Consider the following 24,339-nt stretch of genomic DNA (forward strand, 5'->3'; position numbering starts at 1 on the left):
TTTCATTTAAAAAAATAAAATCATCTTGTTTTTCCTCTGCACTCTAAATTTATTTCAGAAGTATTCTGATACTAGTCAGTTTGAAAAACAGACATTAGTGAAGCATATTCCACTCTTATTTACTGGGAATACCCTTTTCTGTGGAATATATATTTGAAAAAGGAAATTAATTTTCCTTCCTCCCCTTCTTTCTCCCAAATACTTTTTCCTCTGGCTCTTATTTTAATTGTAGTTATGTCTAAGCCATGGTCTTTCAAATGGAAGATGAATTATAAACCTAGCATCCTTCTGTGCCCTTCTGACAAATTATACCTTGTGCTGCTTTTTTGCCTTAGAGTCAAATCCAGTTTTAATGCAATTATGATTTATCAGCCAGGGTGGATAATGTTTGAATAGATGCTTATTACTGTAATCTTATTGGCCATGGTAGAAAAGAATATATTCATTTCAAAAGTAGTCAGACCATCACTCTTGGAAGCATTTGTAAATGTTAAGTCTAGACCAGTGGAATAATAGCTATTTCTCTGAGATTAGTAGCTCTTTGCACAGTGGCAATGTGATAATCCATTTTTTAAACCTTCAAAAAGTCTCAAGCCTAGTTTTGTGTGGGGGTGGCAGAGGGACTGTGTTACTTGTTTTACTCCTCCTCTGCCAAGTAATCTGCCTTGTCCTTTACAGTCAGTGTGGTGGTAACATGCAGCCTGACTTTAATTGCAGTGCTAGGTGGAACCTTGGTTTGAACATTACCACAGAATTGCAAAAAGTGTCGTGTAAGGTATAAGAAGGGAGATTATACCCAAGGAATACTTTTGTGTACTCACCAGCAGGCTCAGAAGTACCTTGTGTTGATGATGACTGTCTCAGCAATGTTGTAGCTTGCCCTTGTTATTTGTGCAGGGTTTGAAGGTGAGGTGGAAAGGTGTTTTACTAGTAGGGCTGAGTATTTTCCTCACTCCTAAAGTGCTACTTAATATTACTCTCCGAATTGGTTTCGTTTCATGAGGTAGAAGTTACTCTGTTTCAGTTTTGACCTTACAGATGCAATTAACAGTTCAAATAGAAGGGAGAAACTTTTTTTTATTGCACTTTTATATATGATGTCCCATGGTGATCTGGTGCCCATCTGAACTTGATTGAGAATTGGTGTCCTATAGACCTTCAGGATAACTTGTGTTTGAGATCTGTGGAGAGCAACCGGAGATAGCAACACTGACAGATGGTTAGATAAAAACCGAGTACCTTGACTGATTTATAAAGGTTAAAAGTATTCGTACTGCAGATACTGTTGGAGATTTATTTCTGGCTTTTTTTGTAACTAGGTTTATCCCAAGCTTACTCCCAAAATGTGTTGATTTCTTTAAGCTATGTTTTGTTTCAAATGTTAATGTTTAATTGGTGTTTAGATTAGCCTTTGTAAAATTGCACCTCCTCTGATGTTGAAAACAAGTGAAAACGTTAAGATTTTTTCCTTCCTTGCTGTTCACACCAGTTTGGTGAATTGTTGGTCAGTGGTTTTATAAAATATATTTGTGTTGGCGTTGTTGTTACTCTGCAAAATCTTTCCTAAGCTTTCCTAAAAAGTAGGATTGTAAGAACTAAGCAGCATACTATTATGTAAGAATTTGTGAAGATTTTTGCAAAGACCAGTTTCAGTCAAGCTAAGAAACAAAAGCTATAGCTTTAATGTTTCCACTCTGCTGAGCCATGCATCTGGTTCAGGAGGAATAAATCAGTTACACCTCCAGATTTAAGTTTGTGAGAAAAGTAGAACAATACAAATGTATAGCCTGAATTGTGAATTTTTACTTCTGTAAAGGTTGCTAATATCCCAATCCTCTTGCTTGTTCTAGAGCATCTCATCCTCACGAAGCAGAAGCTCATCTCTGCTGCCACCTGGGACAGTTAATTCTGCATCTCCGAGTGGCCAGAAACACATGAGTCAAAGTGGGCCAACTGTTGTAACCATCACACATCACAAATCACCTGCAGCTGCTCGAAGAGCGAAGAGCCAGCGGTCTGGTCAACTCCATGAAGTCAGAGAGGTAAGAGAGAAACATCTGCTGTTTTGCTGTAGCTTGGAAGTGCTTATTTTGCTTTAGAATAAGCAATTGAGTCTGACAAGTTAACGATTCTCTTTGTTTCCTACTTTATGGCTGCTTTGTTTCGATCCTTTTGCTGAGCAAGAGGTGGGCTTTAGTTGTGGTTCAGCTTCAGGTCAGGTGTATACAGATTATTTTATGCTGGTGTTAAAATTGGTGTGCACACATGCTTAACAGTGAAGTAGATTGGCAACAGCTCCCAGACTTTGCAGCGGTGTTGCAGTACTGGAGGAGAATCTCTTTGAAGCTGTGTGCAGCCGTATCTTTCAGACTGGAAAGTGGGTCCTGAAGCATTTAAATATAGCTGGAAAAAAACTACTTGAATAAGTCTGATGAATGTGTGAATGAAGGCATAGCTCCCCATGCTCAGCAGTTTGTTGCTATACTGCTGTAGTCTTAACTTTGTGTCAAGTTTATATTGCTGCCCTTGCAAAGGAAAAATGGTTCGTCTGTATCAAAGGCATGAAAACCAAAGAAGAAAGCTGGTTTCTTTCAAAGCTTGTTTGTGCTAGTGTTTTAAGAAATTTAACTCATACCCATTTAAGTCTGTCTTCCAGACAACATAAACAGTACAAAGTTTTAAGCTTAAATAGTATGGCAGATTTTCACAGAACACACTTTCATCTTTCATCCCTTACGATTTTTTGGTTTGTCTTTCATGTTAAGAAATTGAATGAATTCTTGGGATGTGCTCTCAATGAAGGCCTAAATTGCTCATCCTGAGGACGAATGCTTGTTTTTCTTCTAGTTAACATTAGAAATTAAGAACTCACTGTCTGAATGTCACCCACATGTTCTTTATATAATAGAAAATACACATCTGTTTGTTTTTTATAAAAATATCCTGTCTTTGTCTACCAATCAGCTCCCCCAGGTTGTTTCTAGCATGCTAAATGTTTTGCTCTCATTGAATTCAGAATGCATTAAACCTTAAACCTATTAATAAAATCAACTGTGGGTGCTGTTGCAATTTTATGGAATGAAGCTGAGTAAGGCTGACAGCAATTTAAAAGAGAGCATTAGTGTCTGTGCTGATCATAATAAGTTGGGAAGGAAAAAAAGCTGTCAGTTGCAAAGAACTACACTGGAAGAAATAAATACTAACCTGTAGTAAAACAGTGAATAAGAGGTCAGGTATCATCCCAGCAGAAAAGCCAGTGAATTGCTGACTCACTTGTTTGAGGTGTATTGGCATGTGATGTCAGTCCAAAAAAGGTAACTATTACAGGATTTCAATCTGTAATGATGGAAGGTAATTTTTTTGTTTTGTTTGATTTGAATGGTACCTCAGCTGCAACACCAGTTCCTTTTAGAGGGCTGCAGTAGTAATGAAAAAAACTCCTCAGACACTGAAGATAAAGTGATGGCTGAAAGAAATGAGTGCTTTTCAGAGAGAGAAAGTGGTTTCTAAGATGAATGATGCATAAACAAATTTCATAAGACAATGTGTGAAGTTTACCTTTTTATGTGTTGGATATTTTGTGTGTGTGTGTTGCCTCCTAAAGAAGAGCACAGCAGTGGAGAAATCTGACCTTCTGCCCTCTTTCCCAGTGTATAATTTGTGTAAAAAATGGCCTCTTAACTGATGTTGTTTCCATCTTGTGAAAGGATAAGTCTGTTTTTTCCAGATGAAAAAAGCAGATTTTATTTCAACAGCATGCTCTGTGCATTTTCTTTTCCCCTATTTTCCAGAGTGAATGCAATAGACTTGGGTACATGGTATCTGTGTTTTCAGGGAGTATCTTTGTTCTGTATATGAGTCAATTGGTGACTGTAAGATCCACCCTCCCTTGTTAAATGTATCAGTAAAGAGGTACGTCCAGAGCCCCTCACAAAAGTGTGCTTAAACCTGTTCTAGTCCTGTTTTTTAATATGAAACAATGAAAAATAGGAGCTAAAAGTACAGTGAGAGTGAGTTAATCCTTTTCTCAATGCCCAAATCTTTGCTTTTTATCTGAAATTTGTTTAGTATGGTCTGGATGAAGGGAAGAGACAGCAAAAGGATTATAGATCAATGTTAGTGTTCCCTTCATTGAATGATCCCATTGAAGCTTAGACAGGCAAATAAGTTCTTTTTTAAATTGTTCTATAAATAGGATTGCATTAGCAAATTTTGCACCTTATAAATACAGTAGTTGAGTCAATGGAAAAAGTTGATCAGCTTCTGGAAAATGAGAGGAAGCATGTGTATTTTAAATTTCACAACAGTGCTATGATATGGTAGTACTACCATGTTAGGTATGAGATCTTTGAAGAACAGTAATGCTGCAAAAAGGGGCACATGCGGTGTTTGCTAGCTTGGCCATATTATTTGGGAAAAAAATGAGGTGTATCTCCATGTTGCAAATAGGGCAGAATATATTCCTATATTTTATATAATGCAAGATGGTCAGTAATACTTGATTGTTCTTTCCCCCCCCTCTTCACTTCATAATAAGAGTAAGCAACACGGTAAGAATCAACAACGTTTCCTTCTGTGGTTTGTTCTGGTCGATTTAGTTATATTTTTAACAGGTTAGAGAATTTTAGCATGAAACTAATTGTAGCAAAGAGGCCTATTTAGCACCAAACTGACATGCAAAATCATATAAATGTAGTAAGTACAACTGTCTAGATCTGCAAAATGACACATGTAATAGTGTGTCTGTTGTGAAATTGGAATTTTATCTTTTTTCCAAATTTTGATAAGTTAAAATTGAGCATAAGTATGGAGATTTTGACTGGTATAAAAAATTTATGTTTTATTACTTGACCTACTTTTGTGTAGTGTTGAATTGAAAAGGAGCTCAGGAGCATTACTTTTCATCATAAAAAAAAGTAATTTTTTATGCTGTTTAATATTGTTCTCTTAAATCAGATTTTTGCTTATATTAACTTGGTGTTAATAGTGCAGTCCACACTGATTTATGGAATGTTACATCAAAACTAAAATTAACTGTATATTAACTTGTGAGAAATGATCTGCATCATGTTGCACTTTATGCAGAATTATTAGAGATTCTGCCTCTTTATTTGCACCATAACTTAGCATTAAAGCGGTACTTCGAGTTAATTTTTTAGTAAGTGATTTTATGGCAACCTAAGTCTCTGTGGTCTTGAAATTTAATTCTGTTTTTAAAACTGTGCATATTATTATCCTGTTAGAAATTTATGGTAAGAGTTATTCTTTCAGATTCCTTTACTGTAGGTGGTTAAAATCAACTGGAAGTTTAAGCCAAGTGGCCACATCATGCTTCATATTAAGTTTTTGCTGTCACTGAACTGAACAATAGTGACAGAATGGTCAGAAGGGTGTTTATTTTGGCTGAGAGTACAGCCTTGTACAAACTCTGCCATTGTTACCCTTGTTGTTAAAGGACCAAGTGTATGAAGATTTTGTAGTAATTTATATTAATTATTTACAGACATTTAGCGAAAATAAACTAAAAGAAGTCCAGAGAAATATTTCTTCCCACAATTTAAAAAAGCCAATGAAGGATTTTCTTATCACTTTGAAAATTGTTTGTTACAACTTTTGATACCCTGACTAGTCATCAGCATGGGTTTCTGAACATTTGGTACAGGGAGATCCAGATTTCATGGGGCCTCTGCCAGTGTAACAGCTCTTATGTGCCAGTGGGCAGTCCTAGAACTTGGAAAGGACTGCTTTTTGGTAAGATGACAATCCTACTGCTTCTTGCACATCCTTTTCCATATATAAACAGTTACTATTTGATTCCTGAAGGAATTAGGCAGCTAAGTTCTTTGCTTCCTTTGGGGAAATCTAGGACTTGGACCTAGGGCTTCATGGAGTGAGGTTTAAGAGCAGTTTTCTGGGGCTACACTTGTCCAATTTTATGTGGTTACTGGGCAAAAGAAAGGATTCTAAAACACTTTTGAGAATTTTTCAAGTGAGAAGTGAATGTCTTCAGGTCACTGTAATATTTGGATAGCAAAGTTAGGAACTGTGACTCTGTGACTGTTAGCACAAAAGGATGTTGTTTTCTGTGGAGAAATGTTTGTTGTGTTACAGAATTATAGCGCTGCACAGGCAGCATTGTAGGTGGCGAAGGAGATGCTGTACTTAAAGCACTTGGGGACACATTCAGACCTGCAGGACTTGCACGCATGTGAACTTTATGTGAAGACATACACCAAGCTGTGTGTTGATGTTAAAGCTTTGTAATAAAAGTTTAAGCTGGTAGCGGGGGAAATCTTGATGGTTTTTGACCTATGCCAAATTTTACTTTGCAGCTTTGAAAAAGCTAGGTTTTTGCTTTTTTATTTCAATTTTTTTGTTCTCCTTTTGTTTGTTGAAAGTATGTATGTGGAAAGGTCAATAGATAAGGTTTAATGTGAGTCCTAGCAAAAAGAATGCTGCATCTCTAGATATTTGGCATAGTGCTGAGGTTCTGTGGGGTTGTGCAATAAGGATGTAGGAAAAAAAATGGAATCAGCTCCTTGAACAGGACATCATGCTCAGACAGTGTGAAGTATGCACAAAGAACATTTTAAAATCCTGTTAATAATATAAGTGTTTTTGAAAGTATGTGTCTAATTATGTGTAAAATTACTTTATGTAAGTGGGGAGAAATGCAGTATATTAGATCAGTGCTTTCACTGGCGGTTCTCACCTTGATTTTGGAGTGCAGGAAGCTGAGAGCTAGCTTTGTAACAAAGATGACCTTTAAGTCTGCATGAGTAATAAATTGAATATTTGCTTTGAGGAGATGAAAATGATCTCATATCCACCTAAGGTAAGGAGGTAGGATGGGCTGCTGAACTGTGCTAACTACAGTCTTTGTGGCCTCATAATGCTTTATTGGGGGAGAGGTGGTAACTCTGGATTGCAGCTACGCTAGCACTGCTCAAGCCTGTGTTGCTGTGACTTTGCTAGTCAGGTATACAACTAGTTACCTCATATCATGTTCACTTTTCTTTCTAGCTATGTTTCAGTATTAAAAGTTACTTTGTGATGTTTTCTTTGTGGTGGTTTGTGGTTCATTCTTTTAACTGGAGTCTTCCTGCATTTCACAACTGGCATAGTAGAAACAGTCTAGACAGGTTCCTCAGTTGGACTGACCAGGGCATTTCATCTCTCATAGGTACTGCAGGAAATATTTAAACTGTTTCAGTTCTGAAATCCAGCTGTATTCTGTATTCTGTTCATTTGAAAATATAATACGGTGGTACAGAGAGTGGCAATTTTGGAAAAGGAATAGAGAAAACACAGAGGAGTATAGTTACAGCTCTCCAGTTTTTCCTGGACTTGTATTTAAAATAACTTCATCCAACCCCCCATTTTACATAAGAAATTAGTAAAAGCTCATCCTATTGATCATCTTCTATCAAGTACATCATAATACATACAAGATAAGTAGTCTTTAACTATAGGTGGATGCTAATCAGAAAATGAGATACGTTACTGAAGAGGTTACATCCTCAGGACACTGCATCTATACTTTATATTGATTGTAAGTATTACATTTCCATTTGTCTGCAAACTCACTGTCAGAAAATTATCACTTTAATTATTTGTGTGTGAAAAACAGAAGAATGGCTCCACTCTAAAAGAGGTAATGTAAAAGTGCTTGGAAAAAACTCAGACCAAAACCAGCTGTTTCTCAGAAAGCAATGGATACTTCTTGGCTTGAAGAAAAGTTGAAGCAGAAGAGAAGACAGCAGAAAACCTTTGTGTCAGTTTTGCCTCCCTTGACGTCAATACAAACTGAATGAGGCCTTAAGCCTTAATTCAGTAGTTGATATTTGACACAGAACATGGCAGTATAAGTTATACTACAGCTACTACTATTTAACTGTGCTTAGATACACTTTTTGAATTGAGAAGCATCGTAATACAAATTTGTGTTACAGGTACATTTAACAGCTCAGTTGCAGCTGAGCTGTGTGATACCAAAAGGATTGCTTCGAGCTGGGTTTTAACAGAAGCCATTATGATTTGTTTAGAGGCATTAAATCTGTAACAGTATAAACCAGTTTCGAACCTAACATGAGGTCTAAAAGGGGCAGCTGCAGGTATTACCTCTGCACTTTCTTCTGAATTGTTGTTGCCCTCTGTTTTAGAAACCTGTGATCTTGAACAGTGTGAAAATACCAGTGTGAGCATGCAGAAATGTTCTTCTGGCTGTACAGCAGTGTTTGTGATTGCCTGCCCTTCATCTCCTTAGAAAGAAAAGCAGAATTGAGAGCATGCAGAACAGATGCAGTTCTTTGGTGTCTTCTGTGGCAGTTTTTTTGGAGCTGTTTGTCTTGTCTACAGACGTCTCTTCTCCTGTATCTGCTTATTCTATGTCAAGTTAGGCCTGCTAAGATCAATGGAAACATGGCTCCTAGGGGAGTAAATGGGATGGTGAAATCTCTGACGTTGTCAGTCTAGCACCTCCCGGAGGAGTCAGTGGACATGTGCTTATAAAAATTAGTAAATAGCATTAACTGTCTCACTTTGGGGGTGAGGAGATGGAAATTATTCTGATACTATAAACTAATTGTTGTCATTAAATAAACATGAGCTGAATACTTCTCTGATCTCTGAACGTTTACCTTGTGTTTGCCATATATTTGAGGTCACTAAGAGTGCTTGTAAGTAGCATCTTCCTAAACAACACTTTGTTCTGTGCATTTGATTTTGTATTCATGTGAAGGTTGAGTCATCCTGGGTTCCAGATACCCAGGCAGGGAAAATTAAGGTTGCTATGGGAATCATAGAGCAAATGTTCTACTGAAATTACATGTTTGTCCATACAGGTTATGTCAAGAATGAACCTGGCTCATTATTTCTGATATTTCCTTCTGCCGGCTTCCTCTTCAAACCTGAAAAATGAGTTACACAAACATGGCTTCTTTTCATTTTTTTTCAGCCTGTAGTTTAGCAGTAATTGAGCATGTGCAAAGATGATAATTTTCCATCATTTAATAAATGGCAATTTATAAATTAGGGGTAATACAGCACGTATGATAACTACATTCAGAGATTGCTGCAGCATTCATTTTCTCAAGCAATTGCAGAGAAGCCAAGATTATTCTTTACAGTTATTAAAACATTTAATTATATTTCAAGTAAATGGTAGGTTCCCAAGGGATCCTGAGAGAAGTTACATTTGAAGGGAATTCAGTCTCCAGTTTCTGTGTGGCGTCAAAACTGCTACTTAATTCTGCTTTATGTACAAAATTCAACTCTTGCTTTATGTGCACAGATAAAACAGCATAGCATGTCATACACATACCTGCATTTTTTGAAAACTACAGGGTTGTTTTCTTTCACAATTATAGCACAAATACTGCAGTAGTTTAAAATCAGAGTCTGTTTGAAAATTAAGCTTTAAAGAAAACATACTTCAGTAAATCTTTTCTTGGATGAGGGGATTGCATCTCATGGTCTTGTTTCCAGTGCAGGTTTCTGCGTGGCTGGCTGGTGCAGCGATGATTTGCACAGCAAACCCTGAACAAGGGTGACAAGGGGGCACCTTCTGCAACTCCGTAATACAAATTACTGCTTCCAAGATAAGCGGGCCATTTTGTTAACCCACACTTATGTGCTAATTTTATTAAATTAAGTAGAAGGTATTTTTGAATGTTCTCAGTGGTAATATATGACAGTGTAATATTAGGTGGCTAGCCAAGTTTCAAATACTAAGTACAGAAAATACTTATATAAATGGCCTCAAGAGGAAAGTAACCATAGAAATGGCTCATACATTTTAAGCATAGCGTTAAGTTTACATTATTATACACTTTTATTGTGGGCTTACTGTAATCTTCGGCTCCTTGTGTAACACCTAAAGTGTACTGAATGCTACTCTAAGAAACAGAAGAAACATTTTGAGTTTACAGCAAACGTGAATAGTTAGCACTGTAGCTCTTAGTTATTTAACAAAGCTCTCTCTCTGACAGCTTTTGCTGCTTGTTCTTACTGTAATGCTTGTCTTGCAGGTGTTGAATGCTTTGGAAACTGTGCTACATAGGTGCTTTTCAGCAGCTTCTTATCTGCTTCTTGGTTGCAATTCTGATTTCTGACAGTATGCTTTTAAAAAATGGCTAATAAGATGATGGCTAGCAACATCTCATCCAACAAGCAAACCTGAACTACATCTGCCGGAATCTGACATACGCTTTAAAGTAGCATTTTATTGTGGATACTAGGTGTATACCTGTCATTGATGAATTATTTTTAATTTTTATTATGGTTCATGCATTCGTCTCTTCCCTGTGCCACTTTCTGGGAAGCATAGTCGTATATTCTTACACCTACTTAGTATATTTTTCTGGTGGTACCTCCTGTGTTCTGGGATTACTGCTTACAGTTTTTCTCCAAGAACCCCAGTTATCCAGTTGCAGTTTTATTGATAGGTCTAGGCTGACAGGCACAAAACACATGGATTTGTGGAAAAGTTGTGATATAAAGGTGCTTTAGCCATATTCCAGTGGGTCACAAGATGGCTACTCAAAACTGATACTGTATGTTGAGTCATTCAGTGTGGTAAAGTTAATTATGACAACTTAAACCTGCTGACAGCTTTTGTACATGGGGAGAAGTCAAAGGGATGGACTTGGAGTGCTTTGTCATGAGCTATAGAGCTACGCTTTATGGAATACTCAGGGATGGGAAGATTAGATAGCCTTGGTACTGACAGCTCACTGACTTCTCAGAAAATGTGAGGTGAATTGACTGCAAGATGGGGAAGTAATATCTATGCACACCTGAGAGCTTTTTAAATGACAGAAACAAAATTCAGTTTTATGCTTGGACACTACAAGTTCAGTGGCTAATTGGGAGGAGGGGTGAAAGGTCCTGGGAAAGGGAGAAAGCACTGGGACTTTACATCAGAAGTTTGCATGCTGTATGGGATAGTGGACTTCTCTGAGTGGCAGTATGTATGTTTGTATATTCCCAGGTGAAATGGAACTAATAAAAATAATAATGTTAATAATAATGGTGGTGATGATGATGATAATAATATTAATAATAATTTTAAAAGATCTGGAGTTACTTTTTCCAGCACCAGATATTCTGACAGACACCTCTGTATCCTTGAAGCTACTCATGTTGAAATATGTAATTTATATTCAACATGCCCCTTTCTCTTCTGAAGACTAGTTTCACTCGAAGTCCAAACCCCACCTTTTATCGATTGTGTCCTATGTTGCAGTAAACTGATAGAATTTTCCTGTGATTGCTAATGTTGACCTAATGGCTAGCACCAACATTTTAGGAGCTCTTTTGAATGTTTGAAATTCACAAATGAGCCTAAATTTCTGATAATCAAAATACGCTTTCCAGATCAGGGCTATAGCTGCTAACTTTAGCATAATGATCCTTCCGAAGTGTAAGAAAAACTGCTACTCAAAAGAGCACACAGGATGACATCTGCTTATGAGTAACACTTAATGACTAAAAAGAACGACTTTGCAAGGTAATTTTTATAGTAAAATTGCATAAGAATAATTTCCCACAAAGTTCTTTTTATAAACTGCTCTCAGTGCTCTATTCTGTGGTTTAAAATAGAACAGTGTGCTTCCTGCTTGGCTAGATGGCAGCCAGCAGCCTTCTGAGATTTACTTGAATTTATGGACTCCTTCCTTTTACTTCTCTAATTTTTTGGTTCTGGATCACTGAAAGCAACTTGAGGTGGGGGAAACAACCTTGGGAACTCCTTTTTCTCTTCCCTGGGATTTTTTCCTTGAGATTCCAACTCTCTGCTCCCATTGAGTTGTGTTTTACAGTAAATGCAAAGTCTCAATGGATGGCTATTAGTAGGATATAGTTAATAGGAAATACTCGAGAAAAGCATTCATGGCGAGGGAACCCAGCACTTACTAGTTTATTTTTGTACAAAATGTCATGTGTTACCCAGACACATGGAGATTTCACAGGGAGCTCTTAACACCACAGGCAAAAGAGGAAAACTGTCATGTCTCCTGCAACAGGCAGGATTGATTCCCCGACACCTCCCTCCAGTGGCAAAGTGACCAGTGCTAGGCTGATACTGATCATTTTGCAGAAAAATAGCTTACTCACTCTGATTTGTGGGAAAACACAGTGCTTATTGATACAATTTGTCTGAATCACATACTTTCACTTATGTATTTCTTATGGCAACCAGCTCTTTCTAAAAAGATTTCACTTTCCACCTAAAGGCTCGTGGAGTGGCTCCATGGAACAGTCTTAGCTGACACTATCAGAGGAATTGTATTTTTCTCTAGTGTTTTAGTACTTTGGTTTGTTTGTAAATGTTCCTCTTCCACAGGGAAAACGACATGAAGTTGATGTTGTTTTTGTGAGGGAGAAGTGTTCTTCAGATTTAGGCAGCAAGAAGGTATCAGAATTATTAAAAGATTTTGGGAGAATAACAGAAAAAGGTTCCCTCCCCTCCTATTTTTTCACTCTCCTGTATAATATGAAGCCACTCACAGAAAGCTGAATATATATCAGAGTATTGATTAAGACTAAAAACATCCTCTAGTTTAGAAAATCCATGGTTGTCTGTCTATACTTAAATATTCTCTGGCAAAATCTGGATTTTCTGTCCTAGTCTGTCTGCATGGACACAAGGTCTTTTCCTCACCCCAGCCCCCAGTTTTCTTTTTATCATTCAGTAGCTCATTTCTCAGGTGTGGAGGACAGATTGAATACAGAAAGCATGCATTTAACCTTCTGTCTGGGGTTGTTACGTGTGGTAAGGAGGTGGCAAAGGGAAGCATTCGATTTGTTTTGACCTGACGTAGGTGGGTTGTTTAGCTGAGATTTCTGATCTCGGGGATCCTGCCAGAACTGCTTCTATCCTCTTTACTAACCATTTGTTGGTGCAAGGGCTGTGAAGCTCTCTCTGGTGTCTCTCCACTTCCCAGATATAAGAAGCTGACTTCTTTAGAAACTCAGAACACTCAGATTGTCCTTGGGAGTGTTTTGCATCCAAATAAAGCATCTTCATGAAGTCCCAGAGAACACTGACAGGTACAAATATCATATACTTTTTGGTGTCTGGAGATAGATCTGTTAAATATATCCTGTCTTTCATTCTTCTGAACAGAAATTATGCTTTTGTAAAACAGGTAGGTTACATCCCTTTCTTGCTGAGCTTCTGCCTATTTTAAAGGGAGGAGCTTCCTCTCATGTACCTGAACCACAATTAACTGAGAATTTCCTCCTCTGCTATGGCATGGAATGTTTAAGGCTTTCAGACCATTCAGCAAAAAAGACGTGTGTCCCCCTTTTCTTCTCTCCCCCAAATCTAGTAACTTTATGGACTAAAGCAGTAGTATTCAGACCTGCAAAATATGAAGTGTTACTATTGTAGCTGTGCAACTAATAACAAGGGAGCTCGCAGGTGTGGTAATAAGCTACTGGATAGTAGGCCAATGAGAAGATGTCTGTAGTTCATCAAATGATTAATGAATGTTGTCTGTGCAAAATAGAGTTGTATTATATTGTAAGGATACGCAGGAAGTGTCCCAGTTGCAGAATTTGAAGATACAAAATAGGAATTGAATGTGTAAAAAAAAGAGCGTAGTTTCATGTTTGGTATATGAAAAAATTAACTAGCCAATTTAAAATGTTCATGACAGAAGTAGGTAAATAAGAGCTGCTCCTTGGAGAGTGAACCCTGTGCTGAGGTTTATGGAGAGCTCATAGCCATGGGAGGTGCTGATGGTGAGGAGTGGGACAGCAGCAGGTTGGTAAGAGCAGCTGCGAACAGGAAACAACTGAGTCAGCCTCTACTGCCTGTTTTTCTGGTCGTCGTAGACTTTCAGACCCATTCCTGATGACATTTGACGTTTGCTCTGGAAGGTTTTCCTCCCAAGGAGCCGCCCTGTGGAGCGTGTGGTGACAAGGCCGAGCACAAAAAGCCACAACAAAACCCCAAAGGAAATACTGTTTTGTTAGCTGATACAATGAAGATATGTAGCAACTGACTTTTTAGTTTTTCCTGTTACAGAGATGGTGGGTTCCTGGTTAGGGAAAAGACAACAAAATAATAGATGGGGGTGGAGAGAGCTTGTTTTCATTCTCCTTTGAGGGAAAAAAATTGAATTGTGAAAGTAGAGGCAAGGGCTGAAGAGAAGAAGGAATGTGCCCTGGTGATTAGCTTCCATCCTGATTGTCTGAGGTATAGTTCTGTTTGTTCTGTCGCTTTTTGTGTCTGCAAATTACATGCCAAATGAAAATTAACTTGCTCCTTTGAAGCTTTGTTGATAGGCTGTGTGTGTCTGGGCCTTAATAATTATTACATAACAAGTCATTCCAATTTTAATGTTCATTGTTTGCTTCGTTAAAATAATTGAGGTCAAGCTGGCTGCTGTCCTGAGGTGATGATAATGGAGAATTTCGTGCTTATTCCTGGTAATGGGAGGGAAGCAGTAATCAGGAAGGGACAGCTGATAGGGATGTCATTATCTGGTTCCATCTTTCCAAGCCACTTCCAAAGTATCTCACTTGATGTTTTAGGATCCTTCCTTAAAACATTTTTTCTCATTAGCATAGTAATGTTCACAGAGGCTACTGTGGGTCTTATTCCAGATTGAAGCTTTGTGGGTAGAATTCTTTCCTGTTTACAGTTTAAGGAGGTTCTTTTTCATCTGAAGGTCAGGTTTTATTGCAAGCAAAGTGTTACTGGTGGTCATCTGGTCTTGTACGTGTTTCTACACTAGACACTTTATAAGCTGAAGTGGAAAATCATCTTGATAAGAGATTTCTGTTAGCTGTTGGAATACTTCCAGCAGCAGCCTCTATTCTTAGTTATTTCACCTTAGTTATATATTAAGCTGTAATTTTGTCTTCCTAGCTTGTATGCTGTAGATGGAATCCCATTGAAAGATGTGTTACATGACTTTACTGAAGAAAAAAGTGAAGTCTGTAGATCCTCGTCAGAAAATTTCCTTTGTCTAGTAGTAAGATGAACATAGCAAGTAACTACCTTGAGTAGTCTGAGAACACTTTTCAATAGTTAAGTCAAGGCAAAAGTTCAGTTGCTCTGCAGTGTTTATGCTTAACTCAAACAAACAGTGCATTAAATTAAAAAAAAAAAAAAATCACTCTTACTGCCTTTGTGCAAGTTACCTTCATTTGCCAGACATCTCAATTGGTGAGGTATGCTTTCTGAGCTGATGTTTAACAGTATTTATGGTAGTCTTCTTGCATGTATATTGATGCTCTTTCCTTTTTCAGAATAAGTAGTGGAAAGTGAGCAAATTTAGTGGAAATAGTGTTGGATTTGTGAATATGAGCTGAATTGGTAGCTAGTGTATCCAGTTAGTGACTGGTGTGATTGCTTTAGCGACACTGGAGTTCCAGGTGTCAGTATCTTACATTTTGATATATTCTTGCTAGATGTATGTGTATATATATATACACACACATATATTCTACTTATACTGGCTGCTTTAACTTTTGATTTTTACAGTATGACAGTTTGTGGTGTTGATGAAATAAGAGTGCAAGAGGAGTCAAGGTCCTTGAGTCTGCTCAAGGTCAGAATTGATGATTGTATTAGGTTCATGTGGCAACACAATAGATCACATTTACAGTGACTTAGAAGACTTCATTTGCTTTTGCTTTTAAGAAAAAAGGTGTTTTCTATGAAATGAAAGAAAAAACCCCAAACCTCTGTGAAATATGGATGTTTAACAATGTCCTGACTCATATATCACTTGTGACTTGCTCTAGAGTAGCTTGAAAAGCTGGTCTTAGCTCCTGTCCTTTCCAAGTGTTTTCTGAAAAGTTATTTTTCTGGTACTGTTTTCTAAAAAGCAAAAAATTACTATTTCCAGAAAGGTTGTGTGTCTTTCAGAGAGAGTGTGTTTTCATATTAGAAAAACCCACCACAAATGAAGCGCCAACCAATCAATCCTGACAAAAAAGAGTGCAGCAGCAAACTGGCTATTTCTCAGTCTTTAAAAGCAGTAAACTTCTCACAAGGACAGCTTGACATAGAGTTTTAAGGAAGTGATGCATGTTGCATTTCTATTACTATTTAAGTGTCTAACGATTTTTCCACACAACTGTTTAGTTTTACAGATGCTCTATTTTTTGTATAAACACTTTTTATTGTGTTGTTTATTTTCCCATGTTTTTAATAACTGTTTTCAACTTGCATGCAGTCAGTAATGGAAAGGATTTAAAAATAAAAATCACTGCATTAAATCTTTCAGAGGAATTGCCTACAGATAAGTTGTCAGACCACTTGCTGCTGGTGATGGTGTGCAGAGATTACTACAGTAGAGAAAAAGAGTCATTAACTGATGGAGCAGAATGTCTCTTTCGTGAATGATTTCTAGCATGTCACAGAGGAGCTTGATGATACAGAATTTCTGTGGGTTTTCAGTGCTAAGAAAAAAGAACTTTTTCTTTTTTCTCTGGAGTGTTTTGGATTTTTCCTCATGCATGGGTAGACATATCTTAATACTGACTATGAAAGCATTCAATTATGTTATCAACACTATGTAAACTACATTTTAGCAACATTTAAACTAAATTTAAACTAAAATTGAAGTTGCTCGTGCATGTATTGGATTGTAGCTTGAGCAGTTTGAAGAATATCTCTCATGTTTTATGTTCTAGAAGGAGAGTAGGATGATCGGAAGTATTTAAATCATTATGTAGAAAGACAGGATTGGTGATGCTACTTGTTTTTTTGGCCAGCTCCACGTGGCCCCTGTGACAGTGTCTGCTTGCCCTCTGAGGTAATATGGCTGATGTCAATTCTTCCTTTACTTTGAGGAACCTGAAGTCACCGTCTTGGGAGGTGCCCCTGTGGAAGCTGTGGATTGAGAAATTTTACATTAAGCTGGTGTTTGCTTTAGGTTGTTGCAATGCACTGTGTTAATTGGGCAAAATCCTGTAGGATCATTAATTCTAGAAAGATGTTCTGATAATACACATCTGTCCTAGACAGACTTATGCCTGTTAGTCTTGGAGTCTGGATAACAAAAGCATTTAAAATAAAGCTACGTCAAATGCAATCATATGCTCTTATATTCAGGTGCAGCCATTCAGCTTTCTTCCTTTGAAGTTTCTGTTTATTTTTGTTGTTGGATGGGAGGAAAAATCTTGAATAGAGATTATTTATTATTATACTTAATAATTTGGAATCTTTCCCTTTCTCTTTCTAGTTTCAGAAACAAACTGAAGCCTTAAATAAAAAATGGCATTCAGAATTTGTAAGATGATTTCTCTGTGTGGGAGAGATTAATGTATCATCTAGTATTTTAACAAAATGTTGAATGTATTTTCTTCTTTTAGCATGAAAAATAGCACTTCAATTTTTCATTTTTACTTCCTAAATTAATTTTTAATAACTAATTTTAGCTTATTTACCTCATGAAAGAATGTTCTTTCATCTTATGTCTGAAATAAATTTCTTTGCAAACCTAGGGTATCTCATGGCTTTTTCTGCTTATCTTCCACATACTGTGGAAATAACCCTGAGAATTAGTAATTTCTACTTACCATTTGTTTAGATTCTTGTCACATAAGTGTTTGGTCTCTTGCATCGTGGTTGGATATGTGCTCACAACAGGAGATGCAGTTCCAGCTGTGAAGGAGTAGGTAGCTGTTGCTGTGGCTGGGGTAAGTAGGGAAAGCAATCACACAGGATGTTAAGATCAATCCTGAAGAGGAGGAAGCAGGCAGCAACAAAAACTGTGGATTGTCTGTTTTGTAACAAGTGGTAGAGAGGCGATAACTTAGGAAAACATCACAGATGTTTCCTGTTGCACTCTGACATTCATGAGATGGTCATTGCCAGGTTTCTTGGAGTGTAGTGTTATTCAGGGGAATTGTATTGGCTTTGCATGGCAAGCCTTTGGCATGAGAAGGGCCACAGACATGGCTTCTGTGAGAAGCTGCCAGAAACTTCCCCATGTCCGAAGAGCCAAGGCCAGCTGGCTCCAAGATGGACCCGCAGTTGGCCAAGCCCATCGGCCGCGGTGGTAGAGCTCCTGGGATAACAGATTAGAGAAGGGGAATGAACTGCTGCTCAACAGCAGCCAGAGAAGAGAGGAATGAGAATACGTGAGAGAAGCAACTGCAGACACCAAGGCCAGTGATGAAGGTCGGGGAGATGGTGCGCCAGGTCCTGGAGCAGGGATTTCCCTGCAGCCTGTGGTGCAGCCCATGGTGAAGCAGGATGCCTGTGGAGGTCCATGGTGAGCAGAGATCTACCTGCAGCCTGTGGAGGACCCTGCCAGAGCAGATGGATGCCTGAAAGGGGCTGTGACCCTGTGGGAAGCTCAGGCTGAAGCATTTGCTGACAACCTGCAAAAGACCTGTGCTGTCACAGTTTGTGCAGGACTGTTTCCCATGCTGGATCAGGTGCAGAGAGCAAGGAGGATGGAGTGGCAAAGACCATGTGTCATGAACAGGCTGTAACTCCCCCTAACTGTCCCCCTGTGGTGCTCTGGGGAAGGAGGTAGTAAAACTGGGAATGAAGTTAAGCCTGGGAAGAAGGGAGGGGTAGGGGAAAAGTAAGATTTGGTTTTATTTTCTCATTACCTTACTCTGATTGGTACTAATTACACTGATTTCTCTGAGTCGGGTGTGTTTTACCTGTGATGGTAATTGGGTGACCTCCCTGTCCTTACCTCAACCCTGCCAGCTTTTTGTTGTTCAGCCAAGGAGGGTGTCCCGCTTTGAAAAGACAGATGTGTGCTAGGGACAGGCAGGCCTCTCTAGGAATGAGGAATTCAGATCCTTCCTTCTGTGTTATTATAATTTGGGAGATTAAAAAAAAAACCTTTTCAGTCAGAGCTATGGGGAAGGGAATAACAGTCCTTTACTAGTAAATATAACAGGACAGACAAACAACAACAGCAATTATAATAATAGTAAAACAGAACCAAGAACCCCGAGGGCAAACGGTGGAAGCTCCGGCGCTGATGGCTGGAAGCGGTGGATTGTTCTCGGCAGGCAGGGGGTGCCTCGGCAGGCAGAGGTGGCAGTGCCGGAGAAGCCGCAGCAGCTGGACCCGGGCTGACCCAAAATCCAGCAGGGCAGCGAAGAAACTCCGAATTCCTGGATACTCCAACAGATGATAGAATCCCAGGACCAGACTCCTCTGTTAGCCGTGGACTCCAGGCAGCTACCAGTCGCCCGACCGTCCTCCCTGGAAAACCGAGAGCAGTGAGCCCTCCACCCTCAGCTCCCGGGAGCTTTTTCCCTCCCCCAAAGCTAAGTGATCAACTTCCTTTGTCCGGGGTGAGCACCCTTTAACTATCAGTATTTGGTCTCCTAGCAACTTATTGGGGGGGAAAAATTCTACAGGAAACTTAACCCTCAACAGAGGGGAAGTGGTGGGCACTGGGTAACCAACCAAGAGTCAATCCACTACAAGAACACAGGCAATAAATACCTAAGAGTTTCCAACAGGCTAAAAGGTCTGAATCTCCTTCACGCTTCAGGAGCAGCTGTTAATAGGGAAAACATGTCACCTGCTCGTTCTCCTGCGTCAGGCAGAAGATGGAGAAAGAAGCAAACCATGCATTTCAGCTGGTGTCTTCCTAGGATGAAGCTTCCTCGTACTGAACGTTTTGAAATTAAGTAAATGCAGGCCTAATAATGCTAGATATTTGCACACGTATAATTCCTTTTAATGCATGCGTTCATGGTGGTTCTTTCAGTTTTTTTATTGTACATCTATCAAAAAGTTGTGTTTTTGAAGTTCCAGTGCATTTCTGAGAATGTGCAGTTGCTTTGTGATATTATGAGAAGAATATATAGGTGAAGAGGTGTCAAATCCAAAATAAGAGTGGAAAGAGAAATGGATTAATATTTGGTGAGGAGACAGGGGCAAATAGCCTTTGTTGTTACAAGCAGAAAACTACTAGCTGAAAACTACTAGAAAACTACAGACTTCGAGCTGTCTGTATTTGCAAATGGGAAGGATGGAGACTAGTAAGGTGCTAAAATAATCCCATGTAAGAGCAAAGTCATTCAAAGTTAGGCAATTTATTTAATTTTGGAAAAGGAAAGTTAAAAACATCCCTTTCTCAAAATCAAAGCTTTTCATTCTGGTTTTGAAACGAGCTTAGAGTGCTAATAAGTCAAGCATTTTGCCTCTCCTCTACTGGAAGAAAGCGAAAAACACCAGTAAGACAGAGGATGGTGCTATAACTGCATGACTTAGTGGCTATCCTGTTAAGGGTTAATGTGTTTAATGAGTTTCATCTTGTGTGGTTTGGTGTTTTTGTGTCAGCTCTTCCTTGATTTACTCTCTGTAGAGCAACTACACTTCAGCTCTTCTGAAATCTTTTGTCAAGGTCTTCAAAAATAATGGCAAACCTGTAAAAAAAGTTCAGTTATTTCAATAATATGTGTAATTTCCTTATCCTTTTTGCTATCGAGTTGATCTGTCACTTTAGAATATGGGAGGTTCTTCATCTTTGTTCTGGGCATTCAGCACCTTCAACAGTATGGTTTTGGTCACTGCTTAAGCATTAGATGTTCTGCAAATTCTAATACTTCGAATCCTGCACAGAAGTTGCAGTTCCAGATGTCTTCTGCTGTGTCAGGTCCATAGACCAGCTGCTGGTATCTCAACTATAACATGAAACTAGGTAGCAAGGAAAAAATTAATCAAAAGGCTGCTTTAAAGCTATCTTAGGTCAGCTAGAAAGCAGTAGGACTTGGACCAACACCTTGTTTTGGACAAAGATAGAATAAATCCCTGAAATTTCTCCTAATCTAGGAAGAATACAGCTGACAAAAGCCTGTAAAGTTTTGGGCTGGGTGATTAACATTCAGTTAATTTTCCAAATGTTTTCTAAACTCCCTGATCAGTTTATCTCATGTTCGTGTCTTGTCTGCGAAATAATGTAGTCCTTTATTAAGGGCGAGAGGAAAATTGAAATGTTTAAAGTTTTTAAAGTTTTGCTTTTGGTACTATTTTTATGGGTGCAAATCTTGGATTTATAAGCTGTTTCCCCTCCCAGAAAAAAAAATAAAATAAAGGGGGGTGGGGTGGGGGGAAGAAGAAAAAAAGTGGGCAGACTAGTCCCTTGGAAATGAAAATAGAACATTTCTGTCACTGTGAAATATGAGAAAGTCAGTTTTTCAATTTCACACTCTTATGCAGGATGGGAAAAGGAGAGAAGCAGTTTTCCATACAATTATATTGTTTAGTCTTCCAGGGAGATGGTCATCTTTTTCTTCCTGGCTGTTCCTTCTGTTTGCCTCCTTGTGCTCCTTCCATGAAGGAGGAATACTTATATAAGTGTGTGTCTGTGGCGTTTTTGTTTTATCTTGGAAGCAGCAGCCTTGTCTGTGCTGTGGCGCTCAGGTTCATGCTGTGACTTCTGAAAGCAGAGCATTGCCTGGGATTGATTCTGTGGTTCCCTAAAGCTGCATATTGGAGGGGTCTGTGTCACCTTCTGACAGGTCTTGTTTTCTGCCAAAGGGAATTAAAATTGTGGCCTTTACTGAAGTTTTTGGCCTCTGTTTTAAATGTTGATTATTAAAATGTCATGTTAACCTTCAGCAAGGCACTTGGCTAGATTTACAAATTGCAACAATGGCTTCTTGTGTAATTTTAGTCTTTTTTTGCAAGAGTGGTTATTTGCATCTCTGAGTTCAGTTTTCCTTTTTAGCTTTTCAGTCCACTCAACATATATATTTTTAATCAGTCAATTTACAGTAGCGTAGGAAGACTGAAGAACGCACACAATACTTGAAAATATAATAATGACAATTAAAAAGTCATGAAGTTCGTAATACATTTTTACAGTAGTGTGGACAAATGAAGCTTGATTCTTTGTTTATTATGATGTCTTCAGATATATTTTTCTGAAAGCTTTGGATACCTCAAGTGTAGACAAGTTTTTGCAGTAAGTTTTTTGCAAGGTAAGTGTAAGAGGCTTGTCATGTTCATATATGATTTCCTGCAGGCTTTAAAAATGGAGAGAGAAATTTTGAACTTTTTCTTTTGGCTTGCCAGTTTGCTTAAAGAGCAGCCTGCTCAAATACTGTTTTTATGTTATACAAGCATCCTTTTTGTCTTCATCTGGATGGTCCAAATCTATAAAGAGGTTAACTTTCTGCCTGACAGCTGGCATTCATATGAGAAATGAAATAAGTACTCTAAGTCGCATCCTATGATAATGTCTGTAAACTTAAAAATTACTGCATTTTGTAAGAACACGTCCTTAGTGATGTTTGAGAAATGGAGAAATGCCCATTCTTAAACTTTATGAGATACTTAAAGTTATCTCTTGATGAGATACTGTATGTAGGAAAGGAGGAGGACAGTGTAACTTCCTTGGGCATTTCAGATCACATACAAAGGCAAGAAAATCTAAGCCAAAATTAATAATGGAGAAGGAAGTAGAATTTTCATACTTTTCCTTACAAAGACTTTGAGAAAGTATGAGTCACTGTTAAACCTACTGTGAACCTACTATTTTAAGAGACTATTTTCTCTAACATAGTCTTGACATTTTTACAGGCCTTTGGTAGTCTCAAGCCCTTCGTTTTTGTAGGTGAGTATATGGTATATTTGGATCAGAACATTAACATCCATTTGTGGTAGTTCTTCACATTTAGTCACTATTTCAATCCATAAGAATTTAATAGCTACGTAGTGATATTTCCTATGACAGCAGATGTTTTTGGACCTTTACAGATCATGAGCCAAGCTGAAGGACAACAGAAGAATCTTGTACAAGCCATTGAAGCTCTCCCAAGTTCTGGACCCCTTACTGCCTTGGATCAGGACTTGCTACTTTTAAAAGCTACCTCTGCTGCCACCCTGAGCTGCCTTGGAGAATGCCTGAGTCTACTACAGCAAAGCATGCATCAAGTGGGCCAACAGCATAACAGGACACTGTCATCAGGTCAGCACAAGCTCCCTTGGGTACTGTTTCACGTGCCTTGGGGTGTTTTATTATGATAGGAAGCAGGCAAAATTAACCATACTCAGAGAGGCAAGTTGTGATGAGCAGCTTGTGAGCTTCTGCAGCCTCAAGCACCATAATTCTTTGCCTAAAAAAAGGATGCAAAATGTATTGCAATCAGAAGAGAGGAGGAAAAGAGGTGGTCCTGAGTCTTCTTAGAGAAATCCAGTCCTGAAGACAGCAATATAAAAAAAAAAAGGGGCATGGAGAAGAGGTATATATAAATTTCTGATGTTAATGGCAGTGCAGAACCAGCTTGGTTTTTTAATAGCTCTCAATCTCAATACAGATTTGTTTCATACAAATAATACTTTGCAGTGCTACAGTGAAAATAATTTTTCTAGTTTTCTGCATGGAAGGATGCTGCTGAGGTGGATTTATTTCTGTCTGTGGCTTTCTTTGAGTCTGGAAAGAGTTTTCCATGCTTTAAAAAAAAATCTGTGGCAAGTTTTTAAGAGCCTAAAATGTCAGTGTGATACTCCAAAGAGGTCTCCAGGCATGAGCCTCTCAGTCCCCATGTTCCTCGGTTTTTCCAGTTCACCCAGTTGTGGGTCTGTCCATAATACTGGAAGTTGGACGTTGAGCTTTCTCGAAGGGTGGTTAGCATTTTCCCATGCATAAACTGCACTGCCAAGTCTTAAGAACAAGAGCAACTGTTGATGTAAGAGAAGCAGCAGCAGAACTCTGGATATGAGTTGGCTTTTTGTGTTTTCTTCAGGTGCTTCCACAAGAATGCACCCCAACCTGTCCTTATTTGCATTACAGGGCAGGATATGCCCTCAAGGTTGCTGAGAGATGGCATAGTGGGGCAGCCTCTGAAGTATTCCCATAGTGAGGAGAATAGAAATGTGAGAGGGTTACTTGGGAAGCAGGAAAATGATGTGAAAATGGTACTTGGAAAAAACAATATTAAACCTTTTGACACCTGTCCTATGGTACGTGCTGACTTTCCCATATCCTGATTCTGATCAGTTTGATAAAGGAACATAATTTTTAAAAATTGCCATTTTCTTGTAGAAAATGCAACCCCCCCCCCTTTTATTATCTAAGTTTGAAACAGAGATGAAAAGCGTCCTTCGACGAAAAGTTACTTTCTAGCTTCAAGGTCCCTGAAGGTTGTTTTTCATCTCAGTGTGATCTAAGTGAACTGTGAAGAGATAGATGACTTGAGGTGTACTCGTCCTTGAATCTGTGTTCACATAATCTTCTGTTAAATCAGTGTCTTTGTTTTGACTTGATAATGGTTTTTGAGGATCTGTGGACAAGAAGAGGAAAAAAGCCAGCAAAACATTAGTAATTGCTTAAAGGGAATCCTGCCCTCCCCCGCCCTTTTCTTTTAAAGGAATGTAATGGCAATGAAATA

At 38.5% G+C, this 24,339-nt stretch overlaps 1 protein-coding gene across 1 annotated transcript in view; it reads left to right on the plus strand.

Moving 5' to 3' along the window:
• OSBPL10 (oxysterol binding protein like 10) overlaps positions 1-24,339 on the plus strand; it is a 114,321-nt gene that overhangs the window by 41,714 nt on the left and 48,268 nt on the right. The window contains exons 4-5 of the mRNA XM_040077556.2: positions 1,851-2,042; positions 22,706-22,916. Of these exons, the coding sequence (XP_039933490.1) occupies positions 1,851-2,042; positions 22,706-22,916 (403 nt within the window). The remainder of the gene's footprint in view (positions 1-1,850; positions 2,043-22,705; positions 22,917-24,339) is intronic.

The sequence above is a fragment of the Hirundo rustica genome, chromosome 1 (genome assembly GCF_015227805.2).
Source record: "Hirundo rustica isolate bHirRus1 chromosome 1, bHirRus1.pri.v3, whole genome shotgun sequence".
NCBI classification, from domain to species: domain Eukaryota; kingdom Metazoa; phylum Chordata; class Aves; order Passeriformes; family Hirundinidae; genus Hirundo; species Hirundo rustica.